The sequence below is a fragment of the Taurulus bubalis genome, assembly GCF_910589615.1.
Source record: "Taurulus bubalis genome assembly, chromosome: 7".
Taxonomy (NCBI): domain Eukaryota; kingdom Metazoa; phylum Chordata; class Actinopteri; order Perciformes; family Cottidae; genus Taurulus; species Taurulus bubalis.
In genome coordinates, this window is record NC_136595.1 from 20,405,833 (window position 1) to 20,422,288 (window position 16,456).

Sequence of the window (16,456 nt, forward strand, 5' to 3'; positions counted from 1 at the left end):
AACTGTAGTACACCAAGGGGGAGCCCACTGATGTAGGAAATGATGTTTGCCTTTTTAAACTGTACTACTGTGACGCTACTGCATATTAATATTTGTTAACTATTAATATTAATAAAAAATCATAGAAATTATATTTCTTCAAAAGGACAACTGTAGTACAACAAGGGGGAGCCCAATGATGTAGGAAATTATTTTTGTCTTTTTCAACTGTATTACTGTGACCCTATTGAATATTAATATTAATTGAATATTAATAGAAATGCATAGAAATCATATTTCTTCAAAATAACAACTGTAATACACCAAGGGGAAGCCCATTGGTGTATGAAATTATTTTGGTAATGCTACAATTCATAATAGTGAAGTCATTGATTATTTTTGTTGTATGTATTTTCTGCATTGCACTTTGCAGACGGTCCCTGCGCCCCTGTGCGCACTCGTCTCACAGCCGGCTGCACATAGAGACCAACGTTATCCGTACAGCTCGGAGAACGACCCGTTTTTGTAAAATGAAGGTTGTAGCTTGTTGTCTGCGTCACTACGATTACAGAGAGGTATCGTTTGTGTTGTAACACCGTTTAGCGAAAGAGTTATTGATCCTGGAAGTCCGAATCTGTGAATCTCTTTCCAACTTTACCGGACTCATTTAGACTCATGGCCATGGGTGAAAAACATCATGAAAAAAAAACATCAAATCTCGGCCTGTTTTGTTTTAATTATGGTTCTTCATTCTTTTATATGCAACATCAAAATATGCTAACACCAACCGATCTCAATCATTTAAACATCAGGCCTGAACACTGTCACAGTTTTCTCCAGCGCCATTGTTGAGGAACAGAAATATTCTTTATTAGAAAAAGCATACATCTGTCCACAACTTTACATTGAATAAGGCATTCAGCACTTTATAGATGCAGATTATATACTGTGAAGCTTGAAGAGTGAATACAGAACACATCTTTAAAAGAAAGACTTAGAGGACTGAGCAGGATTAAGCTATATATGGAAAAACCATAGAATGCAGACCACTTACGGGAGCTCAAATACTCTTGGATGCATTGGACATTCTCCTCCCTCTCGTGGATGCGCGCGAGCCGCCCGGCGGTAAGTCCCAGCCCGTTGGGGGCCCGCGGGTTCTCGGTGCGTCCGATCAGCAGCCGGGTCGCCTCCAGATGGCCCTCCCTGGCGGCTAGGTGAAGCGGCAGGTTACCCCACGCATCCACCAGGTTCACATCGGCCCCGGACTCCACCAGCACGCGCACCGAATCGATGAACCCCTCGCGCGCGGCGTCGTGCATCACGGTGAGACCGCAGACCGGGTCGCGGAGGTTGGGGTCTGCCCCGGCCCGGAGAAGGGCTTCGACCAAGGCGGCGTTCCCCAACTTCACCACCTGCACACAGAAAGAGGGAGGAGGGATGAACTGGTCAAAACTAGTACAGATATAGCTGTAATAACAAGAAGGGCCTATTAACAATGCAGATATATGAAGAAGAAAAAAAGGATCAAGATCGATGTATTTCTTTTTTCAACATGAGCTGCATACGAGGGAACTTCTGCAGCATAAGCCCTTTGCTTTGTACTGTTTGTTGAAATACAATTCATATTAGGATTACACTTATCATTATGTGGCACTATAGTTGCCATAGTAGTTGTAACTTTTCCATCATGCCTCATTGAATCATTTCTGTCATAAGCACTGAATGTGTTGTAACTCGTTATGTTGTTCATACACATGACATATTGTTCTGTCCTCTGAGGGAGAGGGATCCACCTCTGTTGCTCTCCTGAAGGTTTCTTCATGTTTTTCTCCCTGCTAAACGTTTTTTTGGGGGGATTTTTACTGAACCGATGTGAGCTGTCGTATGTGTACAGATTGTAAAGACCTCTGGGGCAAATTTGTAATGTGATTGGCTATACAAAATAAATTTAATTGAATTAGTCTGCTGTAGGCCCAATGAAAACAAATCTAGGCGTGTGTACACACTCATATTCCTCACTACCACCATTTTGTTTCTCCTTTCTCACACTCACACCTCAAGTTTAGGGTGCATGTTCTGTATTATCACATTATAGAAATGGGCTTATTCTTTATTATATCTGAATAACTTATTTATCAAGATCAAGTGCAAAGGTCTGTGCTAGAAATATACATTAAATTGTGAAATATAGTGACTAAAAGACCTCTTATTCTTCATTACAAAAACGCAGATTTACTCACATGTGTCAATACATTTATGATTATCTGACATTATATAATGAATTTAGCAAAACTATGAAAACGATTAAAAACGAATTTGATAAACCACTTTTCTATTTACACATGGTGTATATATGGTGACTAAATAGGACTATAGTCCAGACTCCTCTCTTCCATCTGTCCACAGATTCCTTATTTTGAAAACAATATATATATATTTAGACTATTTGCTGTTATATAATGGTGAACACGATCTTCTGGATATTTGAAGATAAACTGATTATAGGCCTTATATCCTATACAACAGCACAATAAGCGAAGGAAGTCAAACAAACTTGTAAAACCACAGTTTACAAAAAAACATGAAGAAAACTATTTTGACTTGTTATTAATAACAATAAATGAAAGTGTATACCAACCTGCAGTGCAGTCCTGTTGTATTTATTTAATCCATTAACATGTGCTCCATTTTGCAGCAAAACCAACACTCTGGGTAGGTTTCCACTGGCAGAGGCATTGCAGATTGGGTCAGCCATTCTTTATCTTCTATTTTATTTTATTTTAATTTAATTGTCTAAGCAAGCTTGCTGATGCTGTGTGGTGTGCACACATGTCATCCAAAATGGAAGTTAGCTCAAATATCTCATAGGCACCTCCTCCTTTCACCAAACAAGGGGCTTGACCTGAATTACCCTGTAAACAGTTTAAAAAAATAAAGTAGCTTCTATTGCAATGTATATTTGTGGGTCATATTTAAATAGTTTTGACGAATATGAGCTTGTATACTGTATATGTAGTTCATGTATCAGCTTCTCTCCAATGCTCACAGCTTAAAAAATGCTATATGATACAATATGATATTACTTTACTTGTATCAGCATTCACCTATAGCATCCAATTACTTTAAGATTTATAAATATAAAGTAACGTTATTACGCATCCAGCTGCAAAATGAATTATGCCACCTCTGATTGATTGGCATACTCAATGTTGATTCACTGTGAGGCATTGCAGGTCATAATAATACGGAAACAATGTTTCACGTGTTGCACGAGCACCATCTATACTCACAGCCCTGATGTCTTGTGATCTGATGGATGATATTTGAGGCAGATGCTGAATTGTATCACATGTGTGTCATTTCTCCCTATGCAGCCTGTAAGAGACCCACGGAGACGACACGGGCTATTATTCTATAGTATCACACACCTGCAGGTTTAATAACGTCGGTGATGTAATCGTAAATCCGTAGAATTGGTTATTGAGGGGGGAAACAGCCTGATTTTAAATGCAAGCCAGTCTTCAGAGTCCTCCACTGAAAATGCGACACAAAAATAACGAAAAACAACAAAAATAAAATGGTTACATCCTCGCACGTTATAAAAAGATGTGATCTCATTCAAAGTCGCTTCCCGCTCATTTTCCTGATGATTTTTGCAAAAAAGTGCTTTTCTGCAATCGTCTGCTATCATGTTATAAAAACCATCCTGCAAGGACTGAGAGAGACAGATCATCTATCGTTACGAGATCCCTTTCATTTCCAACGGTAAGTAACCCCACCTCATACGATGCTCCTCCAGGAACCGACGTCACAACGACGTCCGTTTGAATTTATTTCCAAATTCGCGGTATTTGGGCTAAATGTCCGAAAACAGCAGCACTCCCAAAAATATCAGTCACATGACAAAGTGTGGGTCATTTGAAGTGTAGATTGCGCTGCGAGGCAGGATGGATGTTTGGATTTACGGTTTACCGGAGAAGCTACAGTTTGAATACCCCCCCTCCCCAAAAAAATGATGGCGTGATTGGATAGGAGCTGAATGACAGGCGTGACGCTGTCTGTCTCGAAGGAGCGCAAATTAATGACGCAATGGCGAGAAATATGCCCGCATTCATTGCTGCGATACAGAGGATTTATTCCGGAGAACACAGTGGCGTCGTAGCATATCGATGTAATGTTTACTTCGCCTGCACTTGTAAATCCCAGTGAAAGAGCAAGAGAGGCTCTTTTTTATGGCGTCATCGTCTGCTCTGGACAACTTATCTCAGTCCTCTTTTACAATGCCGCCCTCTAGTGGTGGGACTTGATATTGTCTCTATGGTCAGGAGTGATTTACTATATAGTCGCATACACAATTCATGTATTACACGCCACTTTTCAACCGGTAGTGGTTCATGGGTAAATGCACACTTCGGCATGCACACGTCCTTTTTTTATTAACGAGATAGTGTGACATAGGTTATTGTGTAGGCTTACAGCACTGTGGGGACAACACGAATAAAAAGGTCAAATCGTGTCACATGTCCGACGCTCTCAGGCGTAATCGGCAACAACCTGCGCAATATGATGCGGATTGTGGCGGTGCGCATGCACACAAATGTTGGTCTTGATCTTTTTTTCAGAATCAGAATCAGAACCAGAACCATTTATTGCCAGGTATAATGTTTCCATACGAGGAATTTTGTCTTGGCGGGTGGTGCATACATTAGACAAACAGCAACAATCAACACAGTGCAAGAAACATAAACATATTACATATACAATAAAATATAAATATTTGTGTGCCAGGAAACAATCTGAGTTTAGTCTAGTCAATGGCAAACTGGAATGAGTCGCCATACGCGTTTATATTTGCGGAAACTGGTATTTCCTCTCGCTCTATTGTCTGTCTCTTAAGCGGCATTGCGACTGCACCTGCCTCTTTGTTGTCTGTGCACATTTCCAATCCTCAAGTTGACCTATCATTTGCCTGCAGATACTGAATGCTCTCTATATAAATACATGTTCAATACGATCTATACTGGTTCAAGGATAATCCACCAATTAGGCTATTGTTTGTGTCTTCGCCCCGGTGATGGGACACCAGTCTTCTTCGGATCGGCCTACATCCGCCCATCTCTGTTATCTGGCCAGCTGCGGCATTGAATGACGACAGGGACAATTACATAAACGTGGAAAACCCAGGCTTATAGGATATTGAATATGTATTGCAGCCTATACCGTTAGTCTCTATATTTTTGAGTTAGTTTATGTGAAGGCACGACCCAACACAAGATAATTTGCATACAGGCGTATTTGAATGTTTAAGTACGTAGGAGTGAAACGACGCCTCTAAACATATTGACACGAGAAAGGGAAACATAATCCAAGGTCTTTTCATGAAAAGAGGTATTCAACATGAAAAACAGCAGACGGTCATGTTTAAAACTTCACTATAAGTATCAACCTCACGTCCACGGCTCCAGTTTTTACAACAGCTGCAGTCACTTTACGTCAGCCGTAAAGCAATGGACGAGATGACAATAATGATAGGAGATAACTGAACACTGTAACGTTACTTTACAGGATAGCGTCCATCTGAAGCGGTTGAATCCCGGTCAGGTTAAATATTTCTAATTTGCCAAACTCTGACTCGTCGCCGCCTCTCAGTAAAGCGGTTTTTATCACGACTCCGTGTCCCTCTGTTGAGGCGAGCGAAGCGACGGGAGCCAGTGGAAGAAGAATCGCTTTTAGCCAGTCATTGCCATGGCCTCCGAAAGCGGCGAGAGCAACATGGATAGAGAAATGATTCTGGCCGACTTTCAGGTGTGTCTCTCCCGTTGTCCCACGCATTACACCCGACAGTTAGTTATATGTTCCTCCGTGGCTGAATGGTCTCGTGCTGCTGTCAGCAGCCGTACGTACACTCGAGCTGACTGGCGTCGCAAACGGCAGACCCGAGCTGAGCCTTCGCTCTCCGCGGCTAGCTCCCCTAAGCTAACACACTGACAGCTTGCTAACTGACTCTGATTAACAAATATGACCTGTGAGCTCGCTCACTAGGTAGCGGTGGCCCCGGATCTAAATGGAGGATGTTTTATTGTTTATGGCAGGTTTCAAATGTACCGGTTGGACCGATAACGACAGTGGCGACTAGCTACAATGATAACGGTGCTCACGTAAACTGCCGACTTGTTTACACGTAGCCATGTCGTCCTGTCGGGGGTTTAAATCCCCGTCAGAGACGGGATGTCGCTGGAAGATACCAGATATTTATCCCTATTTGCAGGTGGGGTAGTATGTGTTGATGTTGACAATCAAATGCGGACAATGTCGCCTCCCATTTTTAATCTAGCATCCTGTTATGTTGGTTTCCATGCTTAATGTGATCAATGCTAACATTATATATGTCCTTCCTCTAAAATAAACACTCGGTACATGAATCATAGGCCTCGTCTTCGGCGGTGTCCCTCTCGCGGGGTTGTTATTGTAGCCGTGTGATTTTTAACCCACAACATTCACCTTCATAATATTTGACAACGGGCCTAACCAGTGCAGGTGTACAAGTTGTCCATGATCTTTTCGGACAGGCCCCAAAAGATACATTGTGTAATTAGACTGTTGACATGTCCACCATGTCACATACCTTACTCCACTCTACTTACAACCTACACTTTTGAATACAATAAGAAACATGCACTACATAATGGATACTGAATATACTTTGACTTTATTTATTTGATGTGGACATCACAATGGCATTAGAATTTCTAGCACACATATATGCACAAAGGAAAAACCAGATGCACTGTGTTACATAGCATAATATAAATGCCAGCTGTGAGCCAAAGACATAAAGACTGAATTCTCCCGGTCTACAACAATACATTTAATACATATATTTATTTTTGTTGCCATCACTTTAAAGTAAAACAGGGAATTTTGTTTTCTTTTTTTAAGATTTTGACTTGGCATAATGCGCAAAGATTACATGAACATTTAATATTTTACAAGAGCGAGGTTTTAAACTTCTAAACAGACAGCAAGAGCAGTAATTAATCAAAACACATGCTAAACATAATGATTTCTCAATCTACAATCTAAACATTTAGCCATCACATGAAACAATTTTTACATATTTACTTTGCATTGGCGTTCAAATTCTCAGTTTGTTGTTCTCACGCATAAGTACTTAAAATTGTCAACTTCCTCTTGTTTTAATTGTAGATGGCAAAGGCATTCTACCTTAATGAAATTATCATATTCTTTTGTTTATAATAAGTAATGTCTGTTAAAGAGCTAATAAACCCATCCTGAACATGTCAATAGTCCTGTTTCCTGCCCTGAAAGTAAACTTTGATGGTTGGTATGCGTACTTCAGGAAAGGCCTGTTTCTCTGCTTCTACTACAGTCTTTATATTGTAAAATACAGTGGATATGAATCACCACCCTGGAGAGTCAGTCCCTGACAAAATATCCACAATCCAACCAATAACATTTCTATCAAGATTTCTAAGCTTTTCTACAAACAAAAACGTTAGGTGGCCTTTATCGCTGTTTTAAAACATGTAAGTGTATTTAATTGCAGAATAGCAGTTGCATCATTAACTGCCCCCTTGCCAAATCGTACATTGTGTGTGTCCTTAGCCCCGCTTCTGAAATGATGAAATGACTAAAGACCTCACGTGTACTACTCTAATCATACAATTGGGTGTTCTGTCTTTGGCACAAGTACAAATACACCCTGTTTCCAAGAGGTGGGAGCCACATAGCAGAAGATGTCTACTGCTCTGCACCCTTTTATAAAGCAATTTCTGTAAAGGTTTATCTGGCTCTGGGCCTTTTCACACCTGCATGATGGATTGCAGCTTTTTAACACTGCTTGTGCCAATTTGTTGTCACTTTATCAGAGAGAACGTGTTTTGGTTCCGTCAGTTAAACTAGCACAAGGATCAGTCGAAAAAGATAATCATGCCTTTGTTACACTTCAGGAAGAATACAAATACCATGAAAGCTATAATTTAAATTTGTGCCTCCTGACCAATATTGCAGTATTAATATAACATCAGCTTGTTGTTTTTGTAAAGAGTGCCACCACATTACATGTTTCTCTTATGGGTGGTACCATAGTAGTTAAAATGTCTTGTCTGTTTTATTGTGAATGTTTTTTTTGTTATGTACAGACATAATAATGTTTCATAAAACAAACCACAGCATTTTTTGTACAATGCATTTCTCTCTTGTAACTCCTCTTCTTTTTCTTTTCTTCTCACAGGCTTGCACTGGAATTGACAACATTGCAGAGGCAATCACTCTGTTAGAGCTTAATAACTGGGATTTAGTGGTAAGTTCATTAACTGTAGGCTTTGCCAGACTGACTTCGACTTCTTCTAGAGTGCAAGTTCAAGAGGGCAGTTAACATCCAATAACACACATTGTGAGCAATTATGACGCGGCCAAAACAATTTCTTCATTTTTAGCGATTCTGTTTTGTGAAGCAGGCAGCATCTTGGCCACCCACAATGTGGTGGCTGTGAGAGAGAATGTGTCCTGAGAGGTGTGGTGGAGTGAACGTTTAGTCGAGAGACACCCTCTGTGGGAGAGAATGTATTCTGCCAAGTTTGTATTAACTCATGATGAGTCTGAGTAAAGGAGCCCTTTATCGCGCAAGTGCATATTGAAGGGGTCAGTCTATATTTAGACCTAGGCTGGCAGGAGTTCAATGCAGGCGGTAGCAGCAGTCCAAGCGGTGGTAGGACAGACCATGGGGCCTGGACTCACTGCCCCACTACATCTGATGACTTGCAATTCCACTGCAGTAGCTGGTAGTTTTGATAAACATTGACGAAAACAATTCGCCTGTGCGTGCATGGTGTGTGGGTGGGGACTAGGGTAGTTACATAAAAAAATTAAAGTGACGCTCGTGAGCATTGTTCCCCCAGGATATTGTTTAGCAGAGCAGGGGTTTGTTACGGCCACCCAGATCCTCATCATGCATCTCGTCTTGTAATCAATAAACGGTATATGCATGCACTAGTTAAGGCATTTGCTGTGAGATATTCTGCCATTGTTTTGTTACCCTGAATACTAATGTTTTATCTCATAAAACATGGAGGTGTTTTTTATTTTTTATTTCAGGGGTGATTACTAGAGGCAAAAATATGCAATATAAAAGTAACTCAATCCACTCCTCTGCTGCTCATCTCTATGCTCCAAAACAGTCATATTATGGCCACAATATGGCAAAATACATTCTTTCCCTCTCCAGTCGTACACACAGCACGTTAAAGGGCTTTCGACATGCTCTTCAATGGGTCAAAAATAACTGTATCCTAGCGTTGGCTATCTCAACCAACCCACTTCAGTCGTCTCCTTTGGTCTGAGGTCTCATTGTAGTTCACTGGTAAACTCTCGGCACTCAAACAGGGAATCACCCCCTGATTACCTTTAGGCTTACTTAACCTTTTGTCTTCATGTACTCCTGTAAACTTGTATTTTCTGAAATGAATGGACTTTGAAGGACTAGACTCTTTTTTTTTTTACTTTAAAAGGGCAAACTATCGCCTTCTTACAGGAATTTTTTAAAGCTCCAGTGGATGTTTTGATACCCAAATGAATACTCAAAATGAGATCTGGCATCTGATCAACAGTGTTGTGAAACTAGAAACAAATGCTTTTGTACTTTATGTAGCATTTACCCAAACCAGTTTGGACTGCTGAACATCATATTGTGGCTTTTAAAAGCTAGATTCTTTACTCACAACAAGTATTTTGACTTGTCATAGCATGAAAATTGTGTCACTAATTACGTTAACAATAAATCTGTTCTATTCCAGTAAACTATGACTCGCAGCTAAATGGAATTCAGCCAATAAACAAGCAATGGAGCAGAAACCGTGCTACATCATTTATTAATAACAGAACATAAAGAAACAAAGGAATAATGTAGAAAAGTTTAAACTCAAGGATATTCTTACCTCAAACAAACAAACAAAATAAGTAGCAAAATAACTGGCACAACAAAATTTAAAAGTGGAATCTTTCGTGACCAAAAAAGCCTATTCAGTACTGCATTGGCGTATGTTAAGTCCTGATCACTGCCATCAGTTTGTAGCACTTTAATAGCACTTAATAGCATGCCATGCTAACATGCTTTATATAAGCGCCTGAGTGTGGTTGAGTGTCCGTGCCATTCATTTAAAAACAGCTTAAAGCTGCCCCGAAGAGTTTTTGACCTCAATTAGCACCACGGAGCTGTTCTTCTGAGTGGCTACCGGCTTTGTTTATCTTTCCAAGGCGGTAATGCGCCATGATATGCAACAGCGCGCTGACAAAGGTCGGGAAGAAGAAGACTGGCTTGTTTACATCGACGTTTACTTGCTGGCAAATGTTTTCTGAGGAAGGAAGTGCGTTCACCGTGTCTTTTTATAATGCAAGTATCAAGAAGACACAACATATGATTGAGGGAGAAACACAAACTTAAGTTTGTTTCCAACAAATCTCCACAGGGAACCTTTTGGGTTCCTTGAACCTGCCCTGAACACTTCTTGCAGCAGGACGGGTCGCATTATCTTGTTGAAGATCCAGTGATGCGTCCAATATCACATAACAACGTACTTCATTTAGCTTGTTTTTGCAGTGGAGAATAGTGAGTGTTCGAGAGAAATCCAATCAATTGTCCATCTCAACAAAGGCTCAGTGCAAACCGGTTATTGTCATGTTTGTCCTTTCGGGCTCTTTGTTCTGACCAGCAGCCCTTTCTAAATATATTTCATCATTCTCTGTCACATTTTGTTAGATTTAGTCCAAAACCTCTGCAGACAGCAAATATAACATACCCTTTGACAAACATATTGTGTTTGTCAAACAGTGTTCTGAATGACATGAAGCATGTCCCCCTTTAAATAAATACATATACATTATTATGTTTGGGCCTTGGCATACATAAAAAGGCTTTCCATGACCAAATGTATTTATTTACTTATTGTTAAGTTTGGAAAAGGAGTGCAGTTCTCTTACTTACTTTTAGGATACCTATCTGCCCGTCTCTTTATATAATAGAATGTATATGTTTGTCATCCTTTAGTTTCTGATTTAAAGATGTGATGGCTTGAACCTTATGTATCCCAGTGAACAGTCAACTGTTTTCCATAGAAAAGAGCTGGGAATTGACACGTCACAGAAACTAAAACAAGAAAATGGTATTATATTCTGTTGTATAATTTACTTCCTCTTTCACTACAGGCAGCCATCAATGGAGTGATACCACAGGAGAATGGGATTTTACAAAGGTAATAACACTGTTGCCACACATTTGTTGTAAATCAGAGGACACTGATCAAATGCTCCGTGATCTTGCAAATCATTTATGACTGAAACCAAAGCCGAAATGCATTAGCAGAAAATGTTTCCATAAGCTTGGCTTTTGCCACGATCACACTGGGTATAGTTTGTACACCACTTCACGAGCGCAAAACATTTACTGTATCACCACCTCCATGATGAAACGCAACATTATTCATATCCAGCAAATAACACTAACTTGGATGCTACCGAGTTAGGGTTATTGCTCCTGCTTTGGTTTCTATTCTGCAGTTTAATAGAGGAATAACATAAAAGGCTGCAACTGAAAAGAAACGTCCTGCCAAGAGTGTAGTTGTACACAGTTACTAAATATAAAAGGTTTCTTTAAAAGGCTTTGAGCCCTTCATTTCCCCTCAACGATTAGTTTACACTCCTGAATGCACTGTGCTGATCTGAACCCACTCAAACTGGAGACGTTCAGTTAAACCACTTTATTTTGTGTACACGCTTGTGTGCATGTGTGCGTGCGCATGCATGCATGCATGCATGCATGCATGCATGCATGTACTCTGGTGGGGTTTAGGCCCTTGGGCCATGAGAATATTGCTGGTCTTTCTCAAGGGCACACATTGCTGTGAATGGAGGTTGGCTGGCAGTGTGACCAGCAGCCAACACATTTGCTAAGTGGCTGGCACTGGTTTGAGAGGCTGGCGTTGCTCAGTAAACAGACTCTGATGACGTGACCTGAGCTGGAGCCAGTTGGAGGCTACGCCAACGCTTGCATCTCAAATGCTTTTCCCGCCTCCCTTGTGTCCTCTTTAATAAGCAGGTTGGGAATTATAAGAAGCTTGCATTGTTGATGAGTAACCAAAATTCCTCAGGCCACCAAAAAAGATTTTCTGGTCGGACTTGATTAAAAACGCTGAATCCTCTGCGTAATTGCTTCACTGGCCTACCAGTTTGTCAACGGGGGAAGGGCTCAACAGTTCTGTCTGCTTTGGGGCACCTCCTGGACCACACAGGAGAACAGTGCCATCTAGATGTAGGGCGGCGTGGAACTACCCCCAAACGACGACAACAACAACAACGGACAATTTAACGGCCTTCAGTGTTCTTGTACCAAGTTTAGGTTATATATTTTTTTCTTCTTTTTTTTTTTTTCTCTGATGCTTTCAAGAAGTTTAAGAATCCTCTTGGCAAGATCTCTCTGGATTTTCTTTTGCTTCTTGGAGCAAAATATCAGTCTCACTTGTGTATCATCTATTTCCCTACAGTACATATTAGATTCTAGATATGAGATGGTAGTGGTCTGCCTTCTGAAAATACTGCCATATCCATACATATTCCATGTATTTACATGTACTCACGGTATGACTTCCCTTGTGTATTTTTGCAGCCAGTTTCTAGCTTTTGGATGGTTTGAGATGCTCTTATGTTACAAAGTAGGAGTAATTAATTTTTTCACATCCATTCACTTGTACACAGGGTTTATATCAGATATATTTATCCACCCTTGAAAAGAAAATATGTGAAATGATCTCAGAACAGGTCAGTGTTGTATGATTATTAAATACCTGCTTACCTTTTTCCAGTAACTATTCTACTTCTCCAATTATAAGGTCAGGAACGATTTGGAACTTCAAATAATTGGTTTGGTTGTTACTGAGGTGGCTGTTGAGGAGCCAGTTATAGTGTGCTATCAGTGGTCTGGGTTAATTTCCCACTCTATTTCCCTACTCTGAACATGGAGGTTTTGTGGCCGTTGACAGTCGGCCCACCTTGTAGGACAGTGGCCTCTCTAATGTGGTGGGCCAGATAAAATACAGCCTTTGTTAGAAAGCCTGAGTCTGGCACTCTGCTCTTGCGAGACAGTTGCTGCTTACACTTAAGGAACAAAGGGCACACTTTATTCATGAACGTGAGACAGAAAGACATTATTTACTGTGTTAAACATGGGTCACACACTGAGCAAGCAGCAAAGAGAAACGCATTAAAGAGAGTAAGCAGTTATTGCAAAGAAGGGTGGGTGAAAAGCCTTTTTCTAAAAGTCTGATTGTATATAAGTCTATTGGAAAATTATGCTACTTCTCACTGGCTTTATTACTCGGTAAACCTTCATTTATGGTCTGAGTCGCTAGTTTCAAGTCTTCAACACAGCATGATGTTTATTTAATGAATGATGTTCCCATTGAAAGTAAAATAGACGATAAAGAAGGGTCTGCTTTAGGGTGGGGCTTCCATAGGATTGACATGCCGCTACTACGACGTTGTCTGTGTTTTCGTCTTAGGTTGCCTATAAAATGTCTTATTCAGTGTTCGGTTGTACGGCGGCTAAAAAGCCAAACTTAATGTGTCTGTCCACAAACCAATGTGTGGCGTCCACTTCTCTTATGCAGTCTATGGTAGAGATAAGGACTCATACGTTTGATGTTGCCAGCAATATAGATATTTATTTCTGATAGCTCCTGTTATGTTTTGGCAGTTTCTTCTGTCCACAATTTAGTGTCACCATCTTGCATGAAATAACCTGTGATATGAACTCAGCAGTCAATCTTCGACACCATTACTAACCCTGTCACCTCTGTGCAGTAACTTTTCCAGTGAGGCGAGCCAGTCCACCATGTTCGTACCTCCTAGCCAATCAGAAGCAGCCGATGCAGCAGCAGGTGGTTCAATTCCTCCCCCCTCCTCTTCGTCTTCGTCCTCCTCTCCTGCGTCGTCCTCGACTTCTGCTTTTTGCCCCGTCAACCCCACCTCAAGACACATTGTAGAGCGCCAGCCCCGGATGCTCAACTTCAGGGTGGAGTACCGGCAGCGCACTATAGACCTGGTACTGGAGGAAGGCAGCGCAGTCGGTGAGCCCCACACACACACACCGATATAAAATTGTAAACAATACTCAACATATCACATTGCCTCTTTGTGCATAATACACATTTTCTGCCGCATAATTCTAATTTACAGGAGAAATCAAAAAAATCCTTGAGGCAGATCTTGGGATTCCAGTGTCCAAAATGCAGCTGAAGGGATGGAAGAGTGGAGATGTATCCGATAGTGTGAGTTAACAGACCCTATAAATGTTAGCCACAAACCGGCACGTGAAAAAAAACACACACAATGTAGCACTAAGAAAAGAGGAAAAAGAGCACTGGTGATATGCGCTTATCTTCTCTTACCTTTGTTTTGCTTTCGCAATTTTACGGTGTGTGCCGTGTCTCAACAATTACATTTTCCAATGTTAGTTGCAAGGATTAGAACATAGCATACATGACATTGCTGAATGCTGTTATCCAAGACATCCTGTAAAACCATGTGAGTTCACGTGGAAGCCTCTGTGGCCGCGTGGAAATCACACCACTGGTCGTCACAGCTTTGCTTAGGTCACTAAGCTCTTGCCGGCATGCCAACATTAGTCTTGCAAACAGGCCTGTTTCCTACCCCACCATCAATACAACTATTTGATGTTCCTCAAACTATATTTTCACCTATAACCAAGTCATAATAACAGGCTTCGCTCAAAATAATCATCAGGAGATGAATGAGTATGCATTCTAGTAAAGTTAGCACAAGTATATTCCCTTAAGAAATGATTATCTCCACAGCTATAAGTACTTTATTGTGAGTAGAACTATTTTGAAGTTGTATCTCTGTATGTGTGTGTAATCAGACGGTGATGAGAAGTTTACACCTGCCCAAGAACAACAGCCTGTATGTCCTGACTCCAGAAATCGCCCCTACTGCCAGCACCAGCAAAAACAGGTATTTCGCTCAGTATTCACCACTCTCACTCTTTTTCTTATTTTTAATATCACAATAAATCCTCCTCCTCTTCCCATCCTGGTACACTTACACTAGTAACTATGTTATGGTTGTATGAACGTAGTACCTCATAGCGAACACCAGGTGGCGGTCTATTACCAGTTATGATGATGTGTCCAGAATTCAGCTAGCAAACACCATTTACATTGGTATATTAAGAGACATTTGACCTGCTGGTGCACATTCATTTTCTCACGTCCATTGTGACATTTTGAGATGGACATCTACCGACACAATCTCTGTTGTGTAAATAATAATTCCCCTTCCCATCTTTATTTCTTGCAGCTTGAAATTGTTGCTTGGTTTGTTTCCTATTGTACTCTTCATAGACTGTGTATATGATATTCACACTTCATATCTATTATTTATTCCCATTTATTTTCAAAACACGTAAGTGTTACTTTAGTGATGGTACCCAGTGACAATAGAGATTCGTTGTTTGTGTTCTCCGTGTTCATTTCAGTGAATCCGTGGTGGTATTAGCAACCTTTACTTTTGAAATGTCAGGCTGTGCAGTGCAAAGCCAAAGCGGTAATACAATCACAGGTGTCAGCTGAACGTGTGATTGTCCTTTCATCAGTGTCAGGTTAACGTCATCCAAAGAAGTCATATCGCTCCCTTCATTTCACCTGCGCATTATAGAGAGACTTTTTATTTTTAACTTGAGGATAAGAGCGTCGGATTGGTGAAAATAGATGTGTGTGAGGGTACATACTTGTCTGTGTGTAAGATATAATACATGTGCGTGGACAGCACAACAAAAAAAGAAGAATTAGGCAAAAATACAGGCAAACTCAACTATATATTTGATAAGAGTGGACAGTTTCATAAGAGACTGTTCAGTAGAGGACGAGCATTACAACTGGATCGATTTACAAAGACGCCACAAACAATTGCGGACATAAATAACGGTGAAACAGTGAAGGATAAAATTAAAAAAGGTAGTGCTTAAAAAATGGAAGACAGACTTTGCAGATTTATTTTAAGAAAAACATACTTCACCTGACTTTGATGATGCATTTGTACATGACATCGGTACTACAACAGTTGAGCTGGAGGTGGTCATCACTCTACTGGGATATAGCCCAATTACGTATTAATTGAGACAGAACTAAAGAAGAATTTATTTGGTCTGTAGTCGAAGCAAAACTGAAGAAGGCATCCAAAATATAAGGTATTGCAAATGAACCTTTAAAATCTCATTATCTTTTAGATGTCCTCTTGTATCTTTTCAAAACTTGCTTTGAACATAGTCAAATTTCATCTATATTGCCTCTATCAATCATGCATATTCAATTCCAACTATTATTAGAGCAAGAAATTACAAAACACTTTCTCATGTTTTGTTGACATGATTTATCGACATCTGCTTGCC

At 40.4% G+C, this 16,456-nt stretch overlaps 2 protein-coding genes across 2 annotated transcripts in view; one reads left to right on the forward strand and one right to left on the reverse strand.

The window, feature by feature from the left end:
* Nucleotides 1-442: 442 nt before the first annotated feature.
* cdkn2c (cyclin-dependent kinase inhibitor 2C (p18, inhibits CDK4)) lies at nucleotides 443-2,734 on the reverse strand (the record flags this gene model as incomplete). Its single annotated transcript, XM_079220784.1, has 3 exons — nucleotides 443-452; nucleotides 1,048-1,391; nucleotides 2,618-2,734. The coding sequence occupies 3 exons, from the start codon at nucleotides 2,732-2,734 to the stop codon at nucleotides 443-445; spliced, it is 471 nt and encodes a 156-aa protein (XP_079076910.1).
* Nucleotides 2,735-5,724: 2,990 nt separating this feature from the next.
* Nucleotides 5,725-16,456, forward strand: part of faf1 (Fas (TNFRSF6) associated factor 1) — a gene marked incomplete at its 5' end in the record, with an annotated part of 59,615 nt that continues 48,883 nt past the window's right edge. The window contains 6 exons of the mRNA XM_079221092.1: nucleotides 5,725-5,784; nucleotides 8,234-8,302; nucleotides 11,203-11,249; nucleotides 13,852-14,117; nucleotides 14,227-14,318; nucleotides 14,930-15,021. Of these exons, the coding sequence (XP_079077218.1) occupies nucleotides 5,725-5,784; nucleotides 8,234-8,302; nucleotides 11,203-11,249; nucleotides 13,852-14,117; nucleotides 14,227-14,318; nucleotides 14,930-15,021 (626 nt within the window). The remainder of the gene's footprint in view (nucleotides 5,785-8,233; nucleotides 8,303-11,202; nucleotides 11,250-13,851; nucleotides 14,118-14,226; nucleotides 14,319-14,929; nucleotides 15,022-16,456) is intronic.